Source organism: Oryctolagus cuniculus, chromosome 17 (assembly GCF_964237555.1).
Source record: "Oryctolagus cuniculus chromosome 17, mOryCun1.1, whole genome shotgun sequence".
Lineage (NCBI taxonomy): Eukaryota > Metazoa > Chordata > Mammalia > Lagomorpha > Leporidae > Oryctolagus > Oryctolagus cuniculus.
In genome coordinates, this window is record NC_091448.1 from 44,241,233 (window position 1) to 44,268,668 (window position 27,436).

Sequence of the window (27,436 nt, forward strand, 5' to 3'; positions counted from 1 at the left end):
TTTTTCGAAACAGGCATGTCCCATGGACTCTTTGAAGACACCACATGCATTAAATTTTGCACCAAAATAATCATTTCTTAATTCTGCTTTTCCACAAAGTGTTTACATTTTTATCTGAGACACACAGCTCCCACTTGTAGGTTCACTCCCCAAATGCTCGCAACACCCAGGGCTGGGCCAGGCTGAAGCCAGGAGGGAGTAACTCCATCCGGGGGTCCCATGTGAATGATAGGGACCCAAGTATTTGTGCTGTTACCTGGAGTGCACATTAGTAGGAAACTGGAATGGGAAGCAGAGTCAAGACTTGAACCCAGGCACTCAGTATGGGAAGGGTGATGGCTTAATCACTAGGCCAAGTACCTGCCTTCCCCTTTTTACAATGCTCTTACTTGGGATTTTTCCATCTTTTTCATCCCTAGCTCTTCTGCTTTCTGTACATACATCAATCAGCTGAGAACCAAGAACTGAACTGGCTTATCAGTGATCCTTCTGCTGGTTTTGGGCAGGGTCTGGGCTGTTTTAAATGCCAGCAATCCCTAGAGGCTAGCATCCTCTATTTGGCAAGAGATTTGGGTCTGGGTCTTTACTCTTGCTTTTGGCAAGCTACTTAGCTACAACGGGGCAAATAACCCTCACAGGTAAAATGAATATTGCTCACTACCTAGACTGCAGTAACGATTAAATGAACCAGTCAGCATAAAGTGCTGTACTCCTCTCAGCTAGCCCTGAGAAGAGGCCCAGGGTATGGGAACTTCCCTAGTGAAGCAAAGTCCAAGGGCTGTAGTTCTTTCCTTCCACATCAAGGCTGAGATGAATTATTAGGTGACAGGACTGGCCATCAGCCAGCCAGCCTGGGACCATAGGGTCCTTGCTCTAGGGGAAGACATAGGGCCCTGACTGCCCACCTGAGAATGGAAATGTCCCCATCATACAATGATGCCCAGAAACTAGTAGGGAAAACCATGGGCCCCCACAGAGAGCAGGAGAAATGCCTTCAAGTAACAGGTGCAACCACCCTTCCAGCATCTCAATGGAGCTGGACAGCCTGGATAAAACTCCCCTGATCCTACAGGCTACGTGCATACAGAACACATGGTGCCGCCTCAAGTTGTGTGCAATGCAGTTCTAGTCAGCCCCATTCTCAGCCCACCTGGCAGGCCTGGCCCTCCATTCTGCTTTGCAGAACTCAGGGCAGTTTCTGCACCAAACTGTAAGCTGGACTCATCAAGCACCTACTTCGGCCCAAGAATCTGACTTGAGGGGAAGCTGGGCTCACCCCTCTACCCTCTAGTGCTGTGACCCCAGGCTGACCTCAGGCCTCATCTGACATAGGCAGGAGGTGGCTTCCTTCACAGGGTGGCATGAGGAACAAAGGTGGCAAAGCATTCTCACACATGGGCACCCCGCAGCGGAGGGCATGCTGAGGAGAGAAGAGTGAACTATCAGCACTCAGGAAGCCACCTGCTGACTCTTGCTACCCAGGGCCAGATTCCACCTTCCCTGAATCCCAGATTCTGTGGAATCTCTCCCACCACATCTTAGCTCAAACCCAATCAGCAGACAAGGAGGAGGGTAACTGAAGAAGAGAGCTCTTGGGGGTTCCCCCCTTGCTGACAAAAGAGGGGAATGCATGAGAAAATGAGTTTTCATGTTGCATATGAAATACTGCACATCTGTCAGAGGCACTCAGGATTCCAAAGCACTGGAGGTGGAAAAAGGGGGAGGCCTGTGGTTGTAGTCGGCTCATTAGCAAACTGGGTCCTCATTTCTCAGTGAGGCACTGAGTCCAAGTGGCAGGACCAGGAGAGGCAGCAAACCATACTTACCCATCAGTTCCACTGTGAGCTCCAGGCAGCACAGCGGGGCTCCCCCAGGCACTGACCGAACTGGAGCCCTGTGCCTGTACCCAACACAGAACCTAGCCTGGGACAGTGGACTGGGAAGGGCTCTTGACTAGGATGGTTACAGGGGCCCCTTAGAGAAATGAGGATGAGACGTGACAGAAATTGTTAGAAGAAAAATTACTCCAAACATTCACATGAAACGAATAGGACAAGGTCAAAAGGTGAGTTTTTTCTTTTTACTGGTTTGTAATAATCTTAAAAACCCCATCGCACCCATAAACCACCACAGGTGAGGTGAGAGAGATGGAGAATGAATGCTACAGTGTGTGGATAGAGTGGGGAATCCAGGTATCCCCAATGGGCAGTGTGGGATGGACGCAGGGAGTGTGGACAGGAGGCCCTGGCTTGGACCCTTATTGCTGGTTGGGGGTTGGCTGGCAGAGGGGCAGAGGGACTCAGGAACTAGGAAACATCTCACACCAAAGGCGAGGGCAGTTGGGGGCAGGGAGATCACAGTACATTTTTCCATGCAGACTAGGGGTGGGAGTTAGCTTCAGAGATTTGCACCCCTGCACAGGAAGAGATGGGTTTGAGGTTGTTTGAAAGCCCCAAGCCGGTGTCTGGTCCGATTTCCTAAAATGGCAGCTCACCTTTTGGGGAGAGGCGCTGGGGGGGGGGGGGGATCACAGCAATATCTGGTATGGAGATCAAGCACGGGTTCAGGGGAGACAGTGGTGCTCCTTGACTCAGAGAAGTAGGGATGGGCAGGGGGCCCTGGGTGAGACGGTGGCCAACACCTTGGCAGAGGCATTGTGCCAGAGGCTGCAGGTGCTTCTGTGGGCTTAGGGCAAGGAGGTACCAGTGACCACAGACGGCAAGAAAACAATAAGGAACAATAAATTAGGATTTCATGTTGCTATCATTTGGCATAACACAATCAGGCATTTTTTTCCCTTTTTTTGTTTTTAAATATAAGGCAACTTGCCAACATATAATTTAAAAACTGGTCTTCAGTCACACTGCTTCAGATCACTAGGCTTTCTGGCTAAAGAACAGTGGATAGAAAACACAACCCAGAATCTTAAATAAGAACATCAGTTCACATTCCCCAGAGACAAGAGGAACGGTAAGGGCTCACTTGGTTTAAAAAAAAAAAAAAAAAAAAAAGCCGAACTGTGCATCTTTAACAGAGATGGGTGCAAAAATTTACAATAAAACATAATCTAAATTTAGAGTTACAGAAAAGCGTTAAATTTCTAGTCAACTACGTGCCACCTGGGAATGAGACGTGTTGAGCATGGAGTGGGTGGATGAGAGTATGCGCTAAGAACAGGCAGGGGTGGGAGGGGCTGTGTCCAATAGAGGCCGGCCTCCAGCTGTTAGAACCATGCTCATTTGGTGAAGGAAAAATTCAAAGAGCTTAAGGCTTTGTGTTTTTTTTTTTTCTTTCTTTCTCCATTAAACTGAGGGGCTGCAAAGGGAGGTGACTAGAGAGCGAATGTACCTGTGGCCACTCATACACAATGCTACTCAAACCCACACTACATTCATACAGAAACATGACATTTAAAACTTACAGTGTAGAGCAATATTCTTAGCCAGTGTAGAGAGAACCAAATGTATTTTAACTTTTTTTTTTTTTTGGTGTTTTTAATTCCAAACTCCAATGTGATCATCCCTCATCTACCTAATTCCTCAAGTAAGTGTAGGGTTTTTGTGTTTTTTTTTTTATTTTTATTTTTATTTTATTTTTTTGTTTCTTTGTTTTTTTGTTTTAGAGGGAGAAAGGAAGGGTAAGGGATGAGGGCAGCAGGTAAGTTAGGACAAAGGCAAGAGCAAGTTGGGCATGCACTTCTTGCCCACATCTGGAAAGGGGAGTCAGGGACCAAGACGTCAATATAAAGATAGACTTTCCCCCCATGTCTCAAGGCTATGGCCAAATACCTGCAGGATGCCCTTGTGGTCCAGCGTGGTGAGGAACAGCGTAGAGGCTCCGGGATCAATGTGGATACAAAACAAAGCCTTGAGGAATGGAAAGGAGCAGGGAGGAAGTAAATAATGGGTCAATTTTGATTTTAAGATCGTTGGGCAAATAAAGAATTCGCTTCCAGAGCACTTGGAAAGTCTGGCTTCTTAGTCCCAAAGAGACAGGGAGAGGCCTAGCTCAGGGGCCCGGGTACCTACGGCTATGTCACCTAGGGCCTTTCCCTTAGCCTACACTTCAGTCCTAAGGAAAACAGAGAGGTTCGGGAAGATGGGAGGAGGTTGGTCAAAATGGTCAAGGTGAGGGGACAGGCAGGGAACAGAGAGAAAAATCAGGGTTTGTGGTTAGGTTCTAACATAAAAACAGAAAGTTGCCAGAGGGGAGGATGAGAGGACCCCTTTTCCGTCCTCAATTATATCCCACCAAATTCCCTTTCCCAGACATCTAGGAGTGATCACATTGGAGCAGTGAAACTTTGAAACTATCCAGTTATTTAAAAGTAAGACTAAACCTAGGAGGGTGATGTATGGTGTGTTGCTTGTAGAGGACACCGGGGCTTCCTATCTATACCCTGGGTGCTGAATATGAAGACTCCGACCATCTGTGGGATCAGGGGCTCGGCTGCCAGGGGCTCGCTGGGCCTTGCTCAGCATGGCCAGGCTCTGTTCTCGGAAGCAGGCCTGCTGGAAATCCCCGCTTAGGTAATCCACTGTTTGCATCAAGCTGTTCTGGCTTGCCACTGGCCCACCCCCAGTCCCTGCTCGGTAGTGGGCCCCAGAGGCTGCTGCTGCACAGTCGAGGGGTGCACCCGTGGGCTGCCCACTGTGGAATGGCATGGCGAGGTCCTGAGACCCCGAGCTGTCGCTATTGGGAGTGGGCAGAATGTTGTTCCACAGGGGTTGGAAATAGTGACCATTGGGGTAGGCCAGTGGGGCAGCCAGGCCGTTGACTGGTGGGGATGGGGTCGGCTTCTCCAGGGGTGGCTTCAGATGAAAGGACTGTGCCAGGCAGAGTTCCTGCGGGTAGGCAGGGGCCTTGCCCACAAAGCCAGGCCCTGCCAACTCGCGTCCTGCTGCATGCTTGCCTGTTAGGCCAGGGGCTGGTGTCCCACCAGCCTCGCTGCACATCTGTTGTAGGTGGGCCAGCTGGTGCTGGTTCCAGGCGACTGGCTTGAGGTCGCTAGTGTAGCCAGTGGGGGCTCGAGAGATGCCTGTGGGCAGGTTGACAGGGCCTGTGGTAGGCAATGCAGCTGTGGCCGCATGCGTGTGCTCCATGGGATTGACCACACATGAAGGCATTGGTGTGGGGACGCTGTGGGTCGACACCCGAGTGCTTGCATTGATGAGCAGACTGCGACTAATGGGGCTGGGGTTGGCGATCTGGCCCTCACACACTGAGGTAGTGCTGATGCCTGCCCTCGTCTGGCAAAACTGGTTGATCTGGTGCACGATGCTGCTCAGGTCCGGGGGCTGGCTGTGCTGCAGGGTGGCCGCCATCGAAAGGGGAATAGTTGAGGTAGACACGGTCACATTTGGGGGCGCATCTGAGTCTGGCATCTTCCGGCCTCCATGCAGCAAGGGGTTGGGGGGGTGCTGGAGACCCTGGTGAGCCAGGGCCTGAGGGTGAACCAAGCCCTGGGTTTGGGCCATGGGCTGAGGGTGGCCCAGACCCTGAGGCTGTTGGAGGCTCTGAGGGTGGGACAGTGCCTGGGGTGGTGGGATACCCTGAGGGTGCTGCAGCGTCTGGGGAGGGGCATGGGCCAGGGTCTGTGCATGCTGCAGGGCCTGCTGGCGGGCCAGAGCCTGGGCCTGGGGATGAGCTAAAGTGCTGGGTGCCACAGTAGCATAGGGTGCCACTGGGGGGTTCATGATGGCCTCAGGGAGCAATCGGGCTCGGGTGCCGTCAAAGTCCTTGAGTATGCTTTTGGCTGGCACTTTGACAATGGCAAGCAGGCCTGCCTTGGTGGCAGCCTGAGTCGGGTAGGGGCTGTAGCGCTGGGCTGATGTGTCGAGGCCGTTCACAGTACGACGAACGTGTTTCCGCTGGGGAACCTTCACACTGTTGGGGAAGATTTTTATAGTCAGTGGGTTGTTTGCGACCTTCTTAGCATACGCGTCCAATTCGGCTGGGGTAGGATAGTGAGCAGTTCTCATTTTCTGTGTAGTGTCCCCTAGAGAGAGAGAAGGGGAAGGAGAGCAAAGAGGGAGAGGGAGCTCATCAGTGCCAAGCCAACCAGCCCACCTAGATTCCCTGCCGAGGGCCTGTGGCAGGGTGTGGGGGAAGAGCTATGTTGTCATTGGTGGCCTTCATTCTAGATGCAGCCTCGGTCACCACAACAAGCACTGCTAAAGCTGAGGAAGCCCTCACAGCACGCCAGGCCTGTGGCAAGTAGGCGAGGGGCTATCTTAACGAATCCTCCTATTGCTTTAGGAGGCAAATAGCATCATGATTCCCGTTTACAAGTAGAGAAAGTAAAGATCAGAATAGCAAAGCAACTTTCAAAGTTCCACATCACAGCCAGAACATGCTAGTTCTCACAGCAGTAACCAAGAGTTCTTCTTCCGCTACAGAGAACTGCAGGGCCTGGAACTCTAAGTTCCCACCTGCCCATGCTGGTCTGGGATCTAAAGGTTCCACAGCAGGGGTGGGGAATATTCAGCCCATGGGGCCATATAAAGCCCACAGAATCATTTGGTCTAGTCCCAGGGCAAGGAACTACAGGCAGGACTCGAAATTCAATAAATCCACAGCAGGCTAATTTTTAAGCTGATAATTTTGTGTGGCCCACAAAAAATCCAAATGGCCCTGTTGAAAAAAGTTTCCCCACCCCTGTTCTAAGCAGAGCTGCCTGTCAGGGCCCTTGGTGGCCACTCAGGTCCTTTCCTATGATGCTCTAAAAGCAAGGACAGCCAGAGTGACTTCTCAGCTGCAGAGGCCAAAGAGGCATCAGCTTTCCCCTGTGCCCTGGCAGCTGGAGTACCAGGCCTGTTGGGGGGGGTGGTGGTATCAATCTTGGCACAGTAGACAGGAAGCTTCCTTTTCAGGAGCACAGGAATAAGCTGCCAACGTCTCTCCCCCGTCCCTATGTCACAAGTTCACTTTTGTTTACAGTTGATTCTATGCTTGACTGGGCAAAGATCAAAAGGCTCTATTTATTTGCTAGTGGAGGATGATAACAAATGACAGGACAGCGGGAATTAAGAAAAAGGATTCAGAGCATTTTAAGTCCCGAGAGCCAAAAATAGTCTGTATTTGGTCCATGTCAGCTGTCACTTTCCAAAAAGAAAGAGGAAAACCTGCCTTCCTCTAGAGGCTGCGGAAATACCCACTCACTGTGCCTCATTAATGTTAACAGTCTCTTTGTTCCCATCTCCGGTTGCCTCCCATCAGGGGGCTCCAGCGGATGTTGGGCTTCCAGTCAAAAAGGAAAATGTTCTGAGAACAAGAGCTCTTTAAGGATGTCTGGCTCCTGCAAGGGGTCTCTGCTTGGCTCTCTCCCTCTCTCTCGGAGGGAGTATAGACAAAAGGTGCTTAATAAATGCTTGCTGAATGAGTAAGTACACAGACTGCCCAAAGCAGAAGGAGAGTGGCTTGGCTGGGAGCCCAGGCTGTTAGCTGACTTCCCTCCCTACTTCCTTCCCTTGCAGAGGGCAGCCAGGACAGATCAAGGACAAACCCCACTCTGAATGCCCAGCTTGTGGCCTCTGCTGGCCTTGGCCCAAAGGAGACTCCATTCAAAGTCACATCACTGAGCATCAACTCAGAAGCAGGCTAGTGAGTGTGTTAGAAGGAAAAGGGCACAGCTGCCTGTGTTTGGTGACATTGCTGGTTAGCCGGTAGCAACTGCTTAGAAATTGCTACTCCTGGAAGGAGGAAAAGAATGCTCAAGTCCAAGAGGGCCAGAGAGATTCTGTCCTATGCTTAAAATGGCAGACCTGAGCAAAAAGGGTATATGTAGACAGAGACAGTCAAAGTACTAGTCCAACATATTTACAGGTCTGCTTTATTTATTGAGTAGAGAATAGACACTCATACACAAAGGAAATGTTTGTGAAATGCCCTGCCTCCAATGACAGTTGATGAATAGAGCAGCTAAATACAGGAACCAGAATGAAAGGAAACTAAGAATAGGGAGGAGGGACACTGGCTTCAGTATCTACACTGAGGAATGACCTCTAGAATGAGATAAACTATTGAACAAGACAGAGGCCAAATTCTGGAACAGCAGCACATACCAGACTTAAACCCAACTCTTTAAAAAAACCACAAACACAAACATTTTCCTCAACACTGTTATCACAGCCCCACATGGGCACCCTGACACCACAGCTTCATAAACAACTTACTTAAGTTTCTTGTACCAATGGTGTCATTCACAAACAAGACAGAACAGAGACTAGGAAATCTGTGCTTACAAAAAGTTAGAGAGGGGCCAGCACTGTGGTGCAGCAGGTTAAACCACCACCTGCAACATCAGCATCCTACATGGGTGTCAGTTCAAGTCCTGGCTGTTCCACTTCCCATTCAGTTCCCTGCTAATGCGCATGGGAAAGCAGTAAAAGATGGCACAAGTCCTTGGGCCCCTGCACCCAAGAAGCCAGGAGCTTCTTCCGGGTCTCCCATCTGGGTGCAGGGACCCGAAGACTTGGGCTGTCTTCTGCTGCTTTCCCTGGAGCATCAGCAGGGAGCAGCCAGCTCCTGGCTTCGGCCTGGCTCAGCCCAGGCCAGTATGGCCGTTTGAGAAATGAACCATCATGAAGATCTCTTTGTCTCTCCTCCTCTCTGCCTTTCAAATAAATAAAAATAAATCTTTTTTAAAAGAAGAAAACAAAAATCTATATTCAAAGTTTCATCATCTGTCTACTATCATGCCTCAATCGTTCCTCATTTACCAACAGGGCAGTACCTGCCCTCCTACATCACAGAATAACTATGTTCAAGAGATTCAGTAAACTGAAAAATGCTTTATGAACAGGAATCATGACTGTCAGTCATTATTCAAGGACAGCAGGTATGGCTAATTGTGCCCACAGACAGGCAAAGCAACCTGATCAAGGAAAGCTCAACTGTAGGACTTCCTGGCCATGAGCCTGGGAGTTAAAATGTAGCAGAGCGGCTGGTGCTGTGTTGAGCAGGTTAAGGCCCTGGCCTGAATTGCCAGCATCTCATATGGGCACCGGTTCTAGTCCTGGCTGCTCCTCTTCCGATCCAGCTCTCTGCTAAGGCCTGGGAAAGGCAGTAGAAGATGGCCTGAGTCCTTGGGCCCCTGCACCCACGTGGGAGACCCAGAAGAAGCTCCTGGCTCCGGATCGGCGTAGCTCCGACCGTTGCGGCCATCTGGGGAATGAACCAGCGAATGGAAGACCTCTCTCTCTCTGTCTCTACCTCTCTCTGTAACTCTTTCAAATTTTAAAAAAAAAACTTAAAAAAAAAAAAATAGCAGAAAGCACAGCTAGTCTATCCCAGGCACTGGAGGGGGAAAAAAATCTGCCTGAATCTAGCTTTCCCCACACTAGTCCCTCTGTTTATCCTTCTATGTTGAAGGTCAGAGATACAGGTGGCACATGGGAATTGGCTGTGGGTGCAGAGGCACAGGTAGTGTGTTTCAAACATAGGCTTGGGACTCTGATTTGAGTGGCAAATTCTAGCCCAATCAATCAATGGTCATGTGACAAACCTTCTACAATTCATTTTTAAAATGTTTTATTTCAGAATAGTTTTAAACTTAGAAAACAAAAATTGTAGAGTTGAACAAAGAGTTCTCATGTGTCCTACAACCAGCTCCCCCTTAATGCTTCATTCTTAAAAAGAAGGCTGACCCTCCCATACCACTGAGGAATGAATGCGAACACATGTAAAAACATTCAATACAGGGCAGACACTCAACGAACACTAGCTATTATTTCTGTGAGTTTACCCAGTCACTGGGACTATTTGCCTTTTCCATGACCCTCCACTAGGGGGCAGATGGGCATGCAAAGAAGCAGTAAAAGGAAATTTTGGTGTTTGCTCCAAGACCCCCAAGACTCTGAAGGATGTCAAAGGTGTCATCTCAAAGATAGTTTGAGGACCAAAGCCTTTTGATCATCTCAGTACATAATTCTTGGTCACTACTATATACCTGAATCTGAGCTGGGGAACAAATAGAAGCTTGGGGTTAAGAAAAAAATTTCAAAATCACACTTCTGAGGCATTCAGAGAAGATGGGTCAGAGGAAAAACAAAAATTGTAAAATGACTGAGGACTCTCTAAGCAAGTAACATCATAGATCATACAATGTAGACAAGCTCCAGTAGGGAATCCATGAGTTCCAACTGTAGCCTCTATCAAGTACAGGACCCACTCAAAGCCAAGATGTGCCAGCCTGCCCTATGGCAATTCCCATCTCCTGATCCTTGGTCCATCTCTCCCTACTGAGAGCTGACTCTTAACACATAAAGCATATTTGGCCATAAATACCTGGGCACCATCTCATTCTACAAGATACCAAGATCTGTGTTTCCAGCAACTTGGACCTGAGGACAAGGGACAGGGAAAGGCTGAACAGCACAGCCACAACGCTGTTTTTAAGTGCTCGTGGGCCTGAAGTCTGAGCAGCTCCTTGGTTGCTGGTTCCCCAAGAAAACAGCTTAGGGTCCATCTCACCTTAACTGTAAATGTTTAATAACAGCTGTGAGTCACATGACAGGCTTTTTTCTCTCTTTCCCATTTTAGTGGAGAGAAGAAAGCAGAAAAGCTTAAAAATACCATGAACTTCTCTAGCCTGCAAAAGTTCGGGTGTATTTCAGGATAGCAATGATAACTGGAGGAGATCAAACACACTGTCCCTTTCCTGGACATGTGGGCCTGAAACCACCTTGGTTCTTGAATCCAGATCTGGGGACAGTAGTTGGCACAGGTTCTTTGGTGGGTGTTTTGGGAAGAAGGAAGTAGAGACCTAATGTCAGCACCAAGATAAAGCTGCCAGTTTGCCTTTCCTTCCTTTGACATCACAGCTGTCTCTGGTGACTCTGTCAGACTGTGTTAAGGGAACCAGAAGAAAGAAACTGAGTTTATCTTTGTCATCTTACTGAATGCTTCCCTCTCTGGCTCGCTGAGTCCCTAGGAGCTCAGAAGTAGGCACAATGCAGTTAGCACGCTGATTTGGTTGGCCAGGGAACACATACAACTTCGTCATACACTCATCATCTACCACGAGGAAGGCTGGTTGAGAAAGCTGTATAGCAGAGCTTGCCTGCAGCTCCATGAGTTGGAAGCAAGACTGTCACCTTCAACTTTGTCATTGCAAAGTCAGACTCATCAGGCAAATCCAGAGCTAGCCGTGCTCTAAGTCTTGAATTCCCTCAGAGAAATGAAGAGGCCAGACCATTTTTAACCGCTGATGACGACCTCACAGAACAGGAGTCAGGACATATGTCACGTCCAGCTGCTCTGTGTTTTGATAAGAAGTTTTACACAGCTACACACATTTGTTTACATATGTCTTTGCTCCACAATGGCAGAACTGAGTAGAAACAACAGAGAACATATGGCCTACAAAACTAAGAATATATGCTATCCAGAACCTACAGAAAAAACTTGCTAACCCATCATAGAGGATTCAGGCAGGCAGGTGCTGAAGCTGAAGCGCCCTTTCCTACTGAAGGGAAGCCTGGCTCTTACTGATTTCCCCCTTTTTGCTCTCAAAGGAAGGCCTATTTCAAATTCAGGGCTATTTTTACACATACAGATACTATCCATGGTAATGAACCAGGAATAGAAATCTTTTTCGTTGCCTATCATGTAATACAGGGTTAGAAGGCAGCAACGTGGGAAAATACAAAGTATAATGCTTAATTCCAGGCAGTTAAGACAGAAATCATAGACAGTTTTCAATGACTCAATTTCGTAGGAAGTATATTCACAAGAAAATGCCAGAGACACAGAGCCCAGCCTGTCTGAGGGCAAAAGCTCCTTTACTTGTGAACTGAAGTCACATTGGCTCAGAAGGCAGCCAGCGAAGACATAGGAAACTGTTTCCATGGTATAGTGGACCCCAAGCTCAGAACAACACAACTGTGTAGTTTATTTCAGAGATACAGTAAATAATCTGGACTGTGAATTTTCCATGGTATAGTGGACCCCAAGCTCAGAACAACACAACTGTGTAGTTTATTTCAGAGATACAGTAAATAATCTGGACTGTGAATTTTCATTCCATTCCTCATAAGGCTCCTTATAACTATTGCTGGGAATTGTAGCATTTAAAAAGATCTCTGGGTTCCATGCTGTGGCTTAGCATGTTAAGCCACTGCCTTCAGCACCAGTATCCCTTATGGGCACTGATTCGATTCCCTGCTGCTCCATTTCCAATCCAGCTCCCTGCTAATGCACCTGGGAAAGCAGCTGGCTCAAGTGCCTGGGCTCCTGCCACCCATGTGGGAGACCCAGAATAAGCTCCTGGATACTTTGACCTGGCCCAAATCTGGCCATGGCAGCCATTTGGGGAGTGAACGAGCGGATGGAAAATTCTCTCTGTCACTCTGCATTTCAAATAAAATAGGTACATAAATAATTTTAAAAAAGAGGATCTCTGATGGATCAGAAAAGGGTCTCTCATATTGCTGACTAGTAGAAACTTTGCAGTTGCTTTCATGCTGTCTCTGGTAAATTATACCACAGAGGTACCAAAATTCAAGGTCAATGTACCATTGGCTTCCAAAACAGCCAAAACATATAACAAAGCAAAGGATCAACACAGATTTTTCCTCGGAATCCAGATAACTATTACTTACATTTCTGAAGTCCAGTGTTCATCTGCGTGTGAGAAGGAAGCTGAAAGGACAGGTCACCTGGCCCTGGTAGACAGGCTAGCATGGCAGATCAGCATCAACACAAGAAGGGGCAGTGGCTCACACTGGAACGAATACAAAAACAAGGTCATGGAACACAAGGCAGTTCATTCAAGGAAGATATGATACGAGCAGCACAGGCCCAGGTTTAGATAGATAAGCAATTTAATTAGCAGCACGTTGGTTCAAATACATCTACATCTTTATCTGTAGCAACAATTTGTTACCAACTATTACTATGATTCAGTGATATTTTGGTTAGCACAGATGTGTAGGTTTGAGAAATAAAAACTGGAAAAATACATATTGACAAAACAACTGGAAAATGCAGGTACACTATAAGGTCTCAGTGTTCCCGAAGAGAACTGGCCCTCTTATGGACTGGTTCAGTCCATTTACTGCCCTGGATGGAGGCCAGAGCAGTCAGACATTTCCAGAGGTAGGACCCTATGCTGGTTTTTGTTGTTGTTGGCTTTTATTTTCTTTATTTGAAAGGCAGAGGGAAGGGAAAGAGAGATACAGACATCCCAGGAAATCTCTTATTTGCTGGTTCACTCTCTAAATGCCTGCAACAGTCAGGGCTGGGCCAGGCTGAGCCAGGAACCAGGAACATAGCCCAAGTCTCTCATCTAAGTGGCAGGAACTTACACACTTCAGCCAATACCTGCTGCCGCCTAAGGTGCACATTAGCAGTAAGTTGGAATTGGAAGCAGTCAGAATAGGAATATAGGTACTCCAATATGTGATGCAGGTATCTCAAGTGACATTTTTTTGTTGTTAAGGATTTATTTATTTATTTGAAAGAGCTACACAGAGAGAGAAGGAGAGGCAGAGAGAAAGAGAGAGGTCTTCCATCCGTTGGTTCACTCCCCAATTGGCTGCAATGGCTGGAGCTGTGCTGATCCGAAGCCAGGAGCCAGGAACTTCTTCCGAGTCTTCCCATGTGGGTGGCAGGGGCCCAAGGACTTGGGCCATCTTCCACCGATTTCCCAGGCCATAGCAGAGAGCTGGATCAGAAGTGGAACAGCCGGGTCTTGAATTGGGATCCATATGGGATGCCAGCACTACAGGAAGTGGCTTTACCAGCTAGGCCACAGCACCGGCTCCCCCAAGTGTTATCTTAATCACTCTGCCAAACACTCAACCCTGATCTCACTTTTTAAAAACATTTTTGAGAGAGATAGACAGATATCTTTTACGTACTGTTTTATTCCCCAAATACCCACAAGGCTGGGATTCCACCAGGCAGAAACTGGGAGCTATGAACTTAATCCAGGTTTCCCATATTGGTGGCAGGGACCCAAGTACTTCACCCACCATCTGTTGTCTCCCAGGGTACACATTAGCAGCAAGATGGAATCAGGAGTAGAGATGGGACTCAAACCCAAACACTCTGATATGGGATGAGGGCCAACCAATAGGCATCTTAATAACCAGGTCAAAGGCCTTGATTGAACTCATTAAAAGGCAAAAGGAACAAAATCTATAAGACACAATTAATCCCTATTAAAAGCAAATTCTACTTAGAAATTTGGAGGGACTCACCTTTCCTACTCGCTTATCTCATCACTGAACTTCCTGGAAAGCCCCCCCACCCACATATACAGCCCAAGAAAAAGACAGGGAGAGAGGGAGGGAATGTGAGTGGGACAGACAGAGGGAAAGAGGAAAGCGAGAAAGAAAATAGAAGGAAAAGAAAAAAAAAAAAAACAAAACTTCCAGAGCAAAACAAGGAGGTGATGGGCTGCTAGCAGCCCTCTTTGGACAGGTGATCCTGACATGTCAGATGGAATGGTTTCATCAGTGATGTTTACCAACACACATCTGTACAGTTCAAGAAAGCAGACTCTGAAGTGGCCTTCTGTAGCAAAGCAAGTCCAGAAAACAATGCAAGATCTTTGTGTCCCCAAAACAGGCTTTTCTCAAACAAGTAGAATGCTGCAAAATACATAAAACTTCCTTTCCCAAATTGCTAAACCCAGAAACCAAGGTGGCATTTTTTAACTTCAGATCACAATAAAAAATTAATCAGGGAAAATACTGAATGTTAAACAAAGACCACAAAACCTCTTTATTTCTCCTAGACAGCTCTTTCAGGTCTCTGAAACTACCTTGTCAGGCTGAGTATCAGAGAGCTCCAGCTTGCAAGACCAGGTACCTGAATAGATACTTTGTAAAAGTGACTGCTGAAACTGTATCTAAGATAGCAACCACAGAAAGAATTGAGGATTGAGTATCTCAACAAGAATAGAGTTGCCCAAGAGTTCTGGCACAGATTCAGTTTCTTTAGGTCTCTGACAGGTGGGATAACAGAGTGAACATAGTGTGCCAAACCTCTGTCCTCCGGAAATAAAAAGTCTGCTGCAGTCAAATGACACAGGTACTATTTATAATCCCTTCCCTTGTAAATGTTCCTTTCTCTTCTTCTTCTTCAAAGATTTATCTATTTATTTATTTATTTGAAAGGCAGAGTTACAGAGAGAGAGCAAGGTCTTCCATCCATTGGTTCACTCCCCAAATGGCCACAATGGCCGGAGCTCTACAGATCCAAAGCCAGGAGCCAAGAACTTCCTCCAGGTCTCCAATATGGGTGCAGGGACCCAACAACTTGGGACTTCTTCTACTGTTTTCCCAGGCCACAGCAGAGAGCTGAATTAAAAGTGGAGCAGGCCAGCGCCACGGCTCAATAGGCTAATCCTCTGCCTGCGGCACCGGCACACCGGGTTCTAGTCCCAGTCGGGGCGCCGGATTCTGTCCCGGTTACCCCTCTTCCAGTCTAGCTCTCTGCTGTGGCCAGGGAGTGCAGTGGAGGATGGCCCAGGTGCTTGGGCCCTGCACCCGCATGGGAGACCAGAGAAGCACCGGGCCCCTGGCTTCAGATCAGTGCGGTGCACTGGCCGCAGCGGCCTTTGGAGGGTGAACCAACGGTAAAGGAAGACCTTTCTGTCTGTCTCTCTCTCTCACTGTCCACTCTGCCTGTCAAAAACAAACAAACAAAAAAGTGGAGCAGCCAGGACCGGAACCAGCGCCCATATGGGATGCTGGCACTGCAGACAGTAGCTTTACCTACTACATCACAGGGTCGCCCCCCACTTTTTAAAGATTTATTTATAAATGTTCATTTCTGTTTAGTAACCTCCCATTATGGTCCTAACATATGGCTGAGGGCATATGGCAAGGAAAGGATGGAATTAATACCTACAGTCATGTGCCACACAATAATGTGTGTGTGTGTGTGTGTGTGTGTGTGTTTAAGATTTATTTATTTGAAGGTCAGAAAAAGAGAGAAAAAGAGAGGCAGAGACAGAGAGAGGTCTTCCATCTGCTGGTTTGCTCCCCAATTGGCTACAACAGCTGGAGCTGTGCTGATCCAAAGCCAGGAGCCAAGAGCTTCTTCCAGGTCTCCCACTACTCGGGTGCAGGGGCCCAAGGCATTGAGCCACCCTTCACTGCTTTCCCAGGTCATAGCAGAGAGCTGGATCAGAAGTGGGGCAGCCAGGACTTGAACCGGTGCCCATAAGGGATGCTGGCACTGCAGGCAGTGGCTTTCCCTGCTACACCACAGTGCCGGCCCCTATACGATAATGTTTTGATCAACTATGGATTACATATACAACGGCGGTCCCATAAGATTATAATACAACTGAAAAAATTTTTGTCTAAAATTTTTATTGTTGCTTTTCCATATCTAGATATGTTTAGATATACAAATACCTACTACTGTATTACAACTGCCTACAGTGTTCAGGATAGAACACAGTGTACAAGTTTGTGGCCTGGGAGCATAGCCTAAGTGTGTAGTAGGCCGTATCATCTAGGTTTGTGTAAGTGCACTCTGATTTTTGCACCATGACAAAACTGTCTATCAACATATTCTCTGAACATAGGCCTGCTGTGCAGTTACCATGATAGTGCTGAAGGCTAACACTGCAAAATGGGTTGTATGAGGAGCTTTAGCGACATGTTCTCATTTGGGTCTCCCAACCTTCCTGGGAGATAATGATGTACTTCACTTGTCATCATCTCCAGCCTGGATTACTACAATTCCTTCTAAGTGGTCTCCCTGTTCTATCCCTGCCTGCCTCTATGCAATCTATTCTCTATTCAGCAGCCAGAGCAGCTCGAAAATCTAGGGCCTTCCCATCTCAGAATAAAACACAAAATCTGAACATGGACCCCAAGGTCCTCCATGATCTGTTGCCTCTATCACTTCATCTTGTAACTTGCCCTGTCTCCTCTTCCTGACTCAGCTTCCAGTCACAGTTTCCTTGTAGCTCCTTCAACCAAACACACTGCTCCTCAGGGCTGTGCACTCATCATTCCCTGTAAAATATATTACTGGGGCCAGCATGATGGCACAGTGGGTTAATCTGCCACCTGCAGCACCAGTATCCCACATGGGTGCTGGTTTGAGTCCCAGCTGCTGTATTTCCAATCCAGCTCCTGCTAATGTGCCTGGGAAAGCAGCAGAGTATGGCCCAAGTGCTTGGGCACATGCCACACACATGTGAGACCCAGAAGAAGCCTCTAGCTCCTGCTTCAGACTGGCCCAGCCCCAGCCATTGCCACCATTTGGGGAGTAAACCAGGGGTTGGAGAACCTCTTTCTCTCCCTGTCTCTGTAACTCTGCCTTTCAAATAAATTAAGTAGATAGACAGATATTCCTGCCCCTGATTTCTGATGGTCTTTCCAATTCCTTCACTTCATTCACACTGCTGCTTGGATGTCACTTCCTAAGAGGGTTACCTTGACTCCTCCCCCCCATTTAAAATAGCAGCTTTCCTTTCCTCACTCTACCACCAGCATTACCAGCTGTCTATGTCTATCTCTCTTTATTCCTTTAGCACATTTTAAACTCTTGAGACACTTGGCACATTTCTGTTCATTATTATATCTAGAAAGCATCTAGGAAAGTGCCTAACACTTAGTAGGCTTTTCTTTAAAAAACTGACTGAGGCCCAGTGCCGTGGTGCAGTAGGTTAATCCTCAGCCTGTGGTGCTGGCATCCCATATGGGCACTGGTTCCAGTCCTGGCTGCCCCTCTTCTCATCCAGCTTTCTGCTGTGGCCTGGGAAGGCAGTGGAGGATGGCCCAAGTGCTTGGGCACCTGTACCCTCGTGGGAGGCCGGAAGGAGGCACCTGGCTTCTGGCTTTGGATCAGTGCAACGCCAGCCATTGCGGCCATCTGGGGAGTGAACCAACGGATGGAAGACCTTTCTCTCCATCTCTCCCTCTCACTGTCTGTAACTCTACCTCTCAAATAAATAAAATCTTTAAAAAAATTTGACTGCATAAGCAGTATATTAATTGCTTGAGTTTTGTCATTTAATCTATATGTCATCAATCTGTTAGTGACGGCAGAGTCCAGGATGGAAACCCATGACTGACTGTCTCCAAAGTCTGTACACACTACTCTCCAACTCCAGGCTGTGTCGGTTTCAATTTTTATTTGAGCAGTGATGAACTGATGTTCCCTAGCTACTAACAGTTTCATCTTGGTCTTTTGAAAAGGAAGACATATAAAACAGAGATGAGTTCAAAGATAGATAGGATATAGAGAACCTTATAAAAACAACAGAAAAGTCAGATATTACATAAGACAGTGCTTTTTTGGACTCTGCAGTCTGCTTCATCATATACTACAGAACCCCTGGAGTATTACTTTTCATGATTTTGGAAGGTAATATACATCTATATGAAAAACCAAGGAAGGAAAGCTAGAGCACAATTACAATCCTATTTTCACCTTTAAAATATGTCTGTGTTGAGGACAGCATTGTGGCACAGTGGGTTAAGCTGCCACCTGTGACGCCGGCATCCCATATAGGCACCAGTTCCAGTCACAGTTGCTTCATTTCCGATCCAGCTCCCTAATGGCCCTCGGAAAGCAGTGGAAGATGGCCCATTCCTGGGCCCCTGCACCCATATAGAAGACCCAAATGAAGCTCCTGGCTTTGGCCTGGCCCAGCCCTAGCTGTTGCCATTATTTAGGGAATAAACAGTGAGTGGATGGAAGATCCCTTTCTGTCACTTTGCCTTTTGAATAAATAAGCTTTAAAAATAAAAATCACATCTTGCTGGGCCAGGGAAAGTACGGAATGGACTTAAGACTATGGTAAGATCACAAAGGTTGTAATAAACAGAAAGAAGCAACCTTCCTCCAAAAAACAATCAGGAAAACAGACATGTCCGTATCAAGCACTCTTTGGAAGCCTAGCAGCATTGAATGCAGGTCTTTTATTTAAAAACTTCAAACCACCCACACATTTTGACTACCATCTGCTTTTTCTTAAATGTAAATTCCAATGTAATTTTATAGCTGATATTCGCACAATTAGACCCAGAAAATCAACACTAGCACTCTCTTCTTAAAGGGCTTCAAAAATTCAAACCCTAAATCTAACAAATCCGAACAGAACACACTCATAAGCTGAAGCAGGCCAAGTGAGCTGCAGACATCACAGAGAAAGACACAAAGAACTCCTTGGCAGGGCCTCTCTGTGAGCTCTGTCAGCTTTTCCACCACCGGCTGGTAGACTAGGGCTGCTACCTGCTGGACGGGGGGGGACTGCTATATCCCAGGGAGCACAGGACTAAAATGTTCAAATTCTCCTGGGACATCTGCACAAGTACCAGCATTCCCCAGACTACTCTAATTAAGGAACAAACCCTTTTACCCACTGGGAAAATTCAAGGGCACTTTCATCTCTGCTCCCCCAGGGGTTGCCTCTGTCTAAAGCCTACTGGAGGTTTTACTGGAGTTGTGATGTCACACACTACTTTCTTGGATCTGATAAAGCACCATCTGTGCCTCAGGGTAGGTCCCTGCTGGTAGGACACCCTGGCTGCATTTGTACTGCTTGTCCTTACTTAGGCGGAAGACCATCATATGGTAGGCAGAGGAAGAGGAAGAAGTGTTTTTTCCTGGGAAAAGATAAAGTGCTGTCAAAGGAATTTTTCCTTGGGAGATGGAGGGTGATCTCTAGAAGCTTACTTCCAACAGTCTTGCACCTCACAATCTGTGCCTTCAGTAATTCCTTATCAGTTTTATCCTGCTTTCCTTAACCTGTTTCAACTTCCACCTTCAAAAAGAATTCCACCCCGCCCCAAAAACATCCAGGTTGACTAGCTCACCTTTTCATTCATGCTGAGTTCAAGATCTTAAAAGTATCATCCATGAACTTTAAGATTTTTTTCTTTTTAATTTGAGAGGCAGATAGAATGAACACACTCCCATCTGTTGGTTTACTCCCCTAGCCCAAAATGTTAGGAGCCTGGAAATCAACCCATGTCTGCCACACAGATGCAAGAACCCCATTATCTGAGTCATCACTGCTGTCTATTAGCAAGTGCTTTAGTAGGAAGCTAGCTAGAGTCAGGAGCCAAGTATCAAATTTAAGTATTCCAATATGGGATGCTGGCATGCCCTTTTTTTGGGGAGGGAAGGTAAGGATTTTTTTTTCTTTTTTTCTTTTCTTTTTTTTTTTTTTTTGACAGGCAGAGTGGACAGTGAGAGAGAGAGACAGAGAGAAAGGTCTTCCTTTTGCCGTTGGTTCACCCTCCAATGGCCGCCGCGGCCGGCACGCTGCGGCCGGCGCACCGCGCTGATCTGGTGGCAGGAGCCAGGAGCCAGGTGCTTTTCCTGGTCTCCCATGGGGTGCAGGGCCCAAGCACCTGGGCCATCCTCCACTGCACTCCCGGGCCACAGCAGAGAGCTGGCCTGGAAGAGGGGCAACCAGGACAGAATCCGGCGTCCCAACCGGGACTAGAACCCGGTGTGCCGGCGCCGCTAGGCGGAGGATTAGCCTAGTGAGCCACGGCGCTGGCCGGAAGGTAAAGATTTTACTTTTAGGCCAGCGCCGTGGCTCATTAAGCTAATCTTCCACCTGCGGCACCAGTACTCTGGGTTCTAGTCCTGGTTGGGGCACCAGATTCTGTCCCGGTTGCTCCTCTTCCAGTCCAGCTCTCTGCTGTGGCCTGGGAGGCAGTAGAGGATGGCCCAAGTACTTAGGCTCTGCACCCACATGGGAGACCAGGAGGAAGCACCTGGCTCCTGGCTTCAGATCGGCGCAGCGTGCCGGCCGTGGTGGCCATTTGGGGAGTGAACCAACGGAAGGAAGACCTTTCTCTCTCTAACTCTGCCTGTCAAAAAAAAAAAAAAAAAAAAAAAAAGGTTTTACTTTTATTTATTTGAAAGGCAGTCAGAGAGAGATAAGGGGAAGGAAGGGGAGAGAGAGATCTTCCATCTATTAGTTCACTCCCCAAATGGCTGCAACAGTGAGGACTGGGCCAGGCTGAAGCCAAGAGCCAAGAGCCTCCTGCGGGTCTCCCAAGTGGGTGGCTGGGGCCCAAGCACCTAGGACATCCTCTGCTGCCTTCCCAGGCGCATGAGCAGGGAGGCACATAGGAAGTAGAACCAGGACATCAAACAGCACTCATATGGGATGCTAGCACTGCAGAAGTGGCTTAACCCACGGCACCACAGCACCATCCCCATCCTAACTGTTAAGTTAGGCAGGGCATTCCATACATAGGTTAAGACACTCCTTGGGACTTCCACATTATGGATTAGAATGCCTGGATTTGACTCTCAGCTCCACTTCACCGTGTAGTTTCCTGCAAATGCATACCCTGAGAGAAAGCAGGTAATGGCTCAAGCTACTGAGTCCTCGCAAACCACATGAGAGACCCAGATTGAGTTCCTGAGTTGCTGGTTTTGGTCTGGCTAGACCCAACTACTGTTGGCATTTGGGGAGTGAACTAGTAAATAGAAGATCTATCTCTCTGCCTTTCAAAAAAGTAAAATTATAAAAGCCCGTTTAAAAAACAACAACAAAGGAAAAGCTCCCGTTACTACCCACTTTAATTAAAGAATAAAACTGAGAGGAGTCCCATCTCTGAGACATCAGAAAGAGAATGAAAATGTTACACTCACTGTTATTTGACTCTGATTTATAAAATATGTCTAACATGGAGCCGGTGCTGTGGAGTAGCAGGTAAAGCAGTCACCTGCAGTGCCAGCATCCCATATGGGCGCTGGTTCGAGTCCTGGCTGCTCCACTTTCGATCCAGTTCTCTGCTATGGCCTGGGAAAGCAGATGTCCCGAGTCCTTGGGCCCCCTGCACCCGCGTTGGAAACTCGGAAGAAGTTCCTGGCTCCTGGCTTTGGATCAGCATAGTTCCGGCTGTTGCAGCCGACTGGAGAGTGAACCAGCAGATGGAAGATTCTCATTCTCTCTCTCTCTCCCTCTCTCCCTCCCTCCCTCCCTCTCCTTCTCTCTCTGTGTAACTCTTTCAATAAATAAACCTGTAAAAAAAATACATCTAACAGTGAAAATTCTGAGTACATGTATCTTACGATATAAGATTAATACAGAAACTGCATTAATTACGAGTGATTATAAGAGATAGCATTGTAGCATAGCGAGTAAGCCATCTGCAATGCCAACATCCCATATGGACACTGGTTCAAGTCCTGGCAGCTGATAAAGCTCCCTGCTAATAGTTAAGAAAATCAGCAGGAAGATAGCCTAAGTGCTTAGGCCCCTGCCACCCACATAGGAAACTCTGATGAAGCTCTGGCTCCTGTCTCTGACCTGGCACAGTCTTGCACTTGGGCCAACCTCCACTGCCTTCCTGGGCCACAGCGGAGAGCTGGACTGGAAGAGGGGTAACCAGGACAGAATCTGGCGCCCCGATCTGGACTAGAACCCGGTGTGTCGGCGCTGCAAGGTAGAGGATTAGCCTATTGAGCCGCGGTGCCGGCCTAAATATTTTCTTAAAAAAAAAAAAAAAAAAAAAAAAAAAAGTACCACTATCTCTGATTAAGTCTTCTTATTCATTAGCCAAAGGCTTATTTAAAGAGAGAAAAGTTCACCCTACTGAGCCCAGTGCTGTGGCACAGTGGGTTAAGCCACTGCCTGCAGTGCCTGCATCCCACATGGATGGAAGATCTCTCTCTTCATTCTTACTCTACCTTTCAAATAAATCAATCTTAAAAAGCTTACTACCGGCCGGCGCCTCGGCTCACTAGGCTAGTCCTCCACTTGCGGTGCCGGCACACTGGGTTCTAGTCCCGGTCGGGGCGCCGGATTCTGTCCCGGTTGCCCCTCTTCCAGGCCAGCTCTCTGCTGTGGCCCGGGAGTGCAGTGGAGGATGGCCCAAGTGCTTGGGCCCTGCACCCCATGGGAGACCAGGAGAAGCACCTGGCTCCTGCCATAGGCTCAGCGCGGTGCGCCGACCACAGCGTGCCGGCCGCGGCGGCCATTGGAGGGTGAACCAATGGCAAAGGAAGACCTTTCTCTCTGTCTCTCTCACTGTCCACTCTGCCTGTCAAAAAAAAAAAAAAAAAAAAAAAAAGCTTACTACCTCCTGTTCCTCTACCTCTGGGGTCCAACAAATGTAGCTTAAAATTTAGAGAGAAAAATCAAAACACTGCTCTAGGGATAATAAATGGCAAAGATGACAAAAATTACAAGTCTATCAAACCAGACTCTGCAAAATTAGTTATTTGTTACAATGAAAGGATCTACTCAACAAGCAATTTTGTCAACCCAACTTCCAACTGAACCTTACTTTGCACTATCTTCTCAACCTGAATAACATTGTCATTGCCAAAAAACTTCCTTCTTTTCTATCTTTATTATTTTTAAAGATTTTATTTATTTATTAAAACATGAATTTATGTGAAAGGCAGAGTTAGAGAGATCTTCCATCTATTGGTTCATTCCCTAGGTGGCCACAGCAGCCAAGGCTGTGCCAGATTGAAGACAGGACCTTCTTCCAGGACTCCCATGTGAATGGCAGGGGCCTAAGCATTTGTGTCATCTTTTGCTACTTTCACAGGTACATTAGCAGGAACTGAAGCAGTGGAGCAGCAGAGCAGCCTGAACTCAAACTGGCACCCATATGGGATGCCGTTGTTACAGGCAGCGGTTTTATCCACTATACCACAATGCCAGCCCATCTTCTTTAACCCAATGGGGAATTAAAGTCACTTTCAACTGTGACCTCACAACAGGATAGAAGAAAGGAGGGGACAAAGATGGTTGTTTACTCTAGATTTACTTTGTTCAGGTCTCCAAATCAATCTGCTACATATATCTTTGTGCTGCTGAACATAGGAGGCTCAAGGGATTTGCAAAGTTCTGGAAGGCAGGTGCATTTGGCACAGCAGTTAAGGCACCACTTGGGATGCCTACATGCAATATCAGAGTGCTTGGGTATGAGTCCTGTCTCTGCTTCTGATTCTAGCTTCCTGCTAATGTATATCCTGGGAGGTGGCAGGTGATGACTTGGATACCTGCCACCCACATGGGAGACCCAGACTGAGCCTCGGCTCTGGGTTTCAGTCAGGCCCAGCACTGGCTTTTGCACTCACAGGAAGGAAGACAACAGGTTCTCATCCTGTTTCCCATGTCCATCCTGGTCCACAAAGGCACTTTTTATCACTACTTTCTGTGCCAAGAATGCTCTTTCTTGACTTTACTCATTTTTTAAAACTCATTTTCAATCTGGAGCTTTGTCTCAAATTCTTTGCTGTAGAGGTATCAGGAAAGTAGTCTCTGTCTCTGGACATTCAAACCTTTCAACCTGACTGCTAACTTCCTAAGATCAGAGTCTATTTCATTTATCATTCCAGGTTACAGGATCAGGAGTAGCATTATTCTCATAATGGATGTTTAATAAATACAACTTGGCTCTCATTCCTTAGTGATACTCACAATCTTTAATCTCAGGCTCTAGAATTTATTTAAACCTATATCCTTGAAGCACATGAATAATACAAGTACTTACTAGTGTCTATGTGCATGTGTGTATGAATGCCTGTACAGACACCTTCACTCTGGGTATAAGAGGAGATAAAAATGCCTGCATACTTTATAAAAAGCCTCAGTACTACTTCTGTACTGTGTTAAAAAAGAATCATTTCACTTCCCGACTTTCATCCCTATTAAGTAAAAATCAGTGTTATTAAAAATGTGTATATAGAGGTTGTGTTTGTTGCAGGCAGCTAATTGTAGAATTTGCAATTTTTCATTAAGTTATGTAATAGCTTTGAGTTTCAAAAGCCCTATCAGGTTTGGGTCACTATAACTTAAGCTGAATGGACCACCTTAGAAAGATACAGCGACCTTGAATCTAATCGTATTCATATTCTCAAGCAGAAGTGTCAGACTGGGTAGAATTTAGTTCTTAAGAGCCGGCGCCGTGGCTCAATAGGCTAATCCTCCACCTTGCGGCGCCGGCACACCGGGTTCTAGTCCCGGTTGGGGCGCCGGATTCTGTCCCGGTTGCCCCTCTTCCAGGCCAGCTCTCTGCTATGGCCAGGAGTGCAGTGGAGGATGGCCCAGGTGCTTGGGCCCTGCACCCCATGGGAGACCAGGAAAAGCACCTGGCTCCTGGCTCCTGCCAGGATCAGCGCGGTGCGCCGGCTGCAGCGGCGGCCATTGGAGGGTGAACCAACGGCAAAAGGAAGACCTTTCTCTCCCTGTCTCTCTCTCTCTCACTGTCCACTCTGCCTGTCAAAAAAAAAAAAAAAAAAAAAAAAAAAAAAAAAAAAAAGAATTTAGTTCTTAAGTACCTGGGTCTCTGACCAGAGATACAATGAGAGCAACAAGAGATCAGGATTATTCTAACAAACATTTAAAGAACAGATACCAGGGCTGATGTTGTGGCATAGCAAGTAAAGCTGCTGCCTCCAGCACTGCAATCCTATACAGGTGCTGGTTTGTGTACCAGCTGCTCCATTTCCGATCCAGCTCCCTGTTAATGTCCTGGGAAAAGCAGCAGAAGATAGCCCAAGTGCTTGGGCCACTGCCACCCACGTGGGAAACCTGGAAGAAGCTCCTGCCTCCTGGTTCCTGGATGTTGTGGCCATCTGGGGAGTGAACAGGCAGAAGGAAGACCTCTTTATCCCTTCCTGTAACTCTGCTTTCCAAACAAATAAATAAAAAGAAAAAAGAAAACCATTCAAATTAGCTTCTATTCCTTGAACATAAAACTTAACAGAGCCAGGAAGTAACAGAAAAAACTGGGGCATAAGGCCAAGTTGCATTTGGAAAAGAAATTTTCAAAAGAGAAAATCCACATGTAGATAAATGTCCACTGAAGGCCAAGATGCCTCAAGAAACCTGGGTTAATTAGAGGTATATGGGGGTCAGTGATGTGGCACAGCAGGTTAAGCCACTATTTGCAACAATGGCATCCTCTATGAGCACTGGTTCGAATCATGGCTGCTCTACTTCCCATCCAGCCCTCTGTTAATGTGCCTGTAAAAGCAGCAGAAGATGGCCCAAGGGCTTTGGCCCCTGCCACCTACCTACATGGGAGACCTGAATGGAGTTTCAGGCTCCCGGCTTGGGCTTGGCCCAGTCTCAGCCATTGCAGCCATTTGAGGAGTGAACCAGTGGTCCTTCCCCCTCTCTTTGTAATTCTGCTTTTCAAATAAATAAATGTAAAAAAAGGGGAGGGGAGGAACACCACCAGCAGCATATCCTGAAGCAGTAAGCCAAGACTGTGTAAGCAAACTGCTTGAGTTTTTTTTTTTCCCCAAAGTAGTTAGTTTTATTTCCCTTTTTATTTTTTCTTTTTTGGACAGGCAGAGTTAGACAGTGAGAGAGAGACAGAAAAAGGTCTTCCTTCCATTGGTTCACCCCCCAAAATGGCGGCTGTGGCCCGAAGGCAGGAGCCAGGTGCTTCATCCTGGTCTCCCATGTGGATGCAGGGCCCAAGCACTTGGGCCATCTTCCACTGCCTTCCTGGGCCACAGCAGAGAGCTGGACTGGAAGAGGAGCAACCGGGACAGAATCCAGTGCCCCAACTGGGACTAGAACCCGGGGTACCGGCGCTGCAGGCGGAGGATTAGCCTAATGAGCCGCGGTGCCGGCCTAAAAGTAAAATCTTTACTTTTCTCATTTTTTTTAAAGGTCTATTTTATGTAATTGAAAGGCAGAACGAAAGAGAAAGGGATCTTGCCGGCGCCGCGGCTCACTAGGCTAATCCTCCACCTAGCAGCGCCGGCACACTGGGTTCTAGTCCCGGTCGGGGCACCGGATTCTGTCCCGGTTGCCCCTCTTCCAGGCCAGCTCTCTGCTGTGGCCTAGGAGTGCAGTGGAGGATGGCCCAAGTGCTTGGGCCCTGCACCCCATGGGAGACCAGGAGAAGCATCTGGCTCCTGGCTCCTGCCTTCAGATAGGCGCGGTGCGCCAGGCCGCAGCACACCGGCCGCGGTAGCCATTGGAGGGTGAACCAACGGCAAAAGGAAGACCTTTCTCTCTCTCTCTCACTGTCTGCTCTGCCTGTAAAAAAAAAAAAAAGAGAGAGAGAGAGAGAGAGAGAGAGAGAGAGAGAGATCTTTCACCTGTTGGTTCACTCCCCAAATGGCTGCAACAGCAGCCAGGAACCCAAAAGTCCATCCAGGTCTCCCACGCAGGTGGCAGGAACCCCAGCACTTGACCCACCATCCACTGCTTTTCCAGCAGGGAAGCTGGATCCAAATTGGCACACCAACATGGGATGTCAATAGGGCAAGAAGCTTAACCCACTACACCACAGCACTGGCCCTGTGCTTGGGTTTGAATCCTAGTTCTGTCATTTAGCTGTGTGATCTTGGGAAAGTAGCTTACCATCATTTGTAAAATGTACCCTGCTTCACAGAATTGTTGTGAGGATTAAATGGATTTAACTTACTCCAATTAGGTAGGATACTAGTTCTAACAAACAGTAACTACTAATTAAATGCTGGTTATTATTTTCTTAATCTATCAAAATACAGG

At 47.4% G+C, this 27,436-nt stretch overlaps 1 protein-coding gene across 4 annotated transcripts in view; it reads right to left on the minus strand.

Moving 5' to 3' along the window:
* Positions 1-3,473: 3,473 nt before the first annotated feature.
* FAM222B (family with sequence similarity 222 member B) overlaps positions 3,474-27,436 on the minus strand; it is an 87,095-nt gene continuing 63,132 nt past the window's right edge. For all 4 annotated transcript variants that reach the window (XM_008271021.4, XM_002718918.5, XM_051825414.2 and 1 more), the window contains exons 2-3: positions 12,603-12,724; positions 3,474-5,998 (exon numbers count right to left, since the gene is read on the minus strand). In XM_008271021.4, the coding sequence (XP_008269243.1) occupies positions 4,389-5,998; positions 12,603-12,684 (1,692 nt within the window). In that variant the 5' untranslated portion in view covers positions 12,685-12,724 and the 3' untranslated portion in view covers positions 3,474-4,388. The remainder of the gene's footprint in view (positions 5,999-12,602; positions 12,725-27,436) is intronic.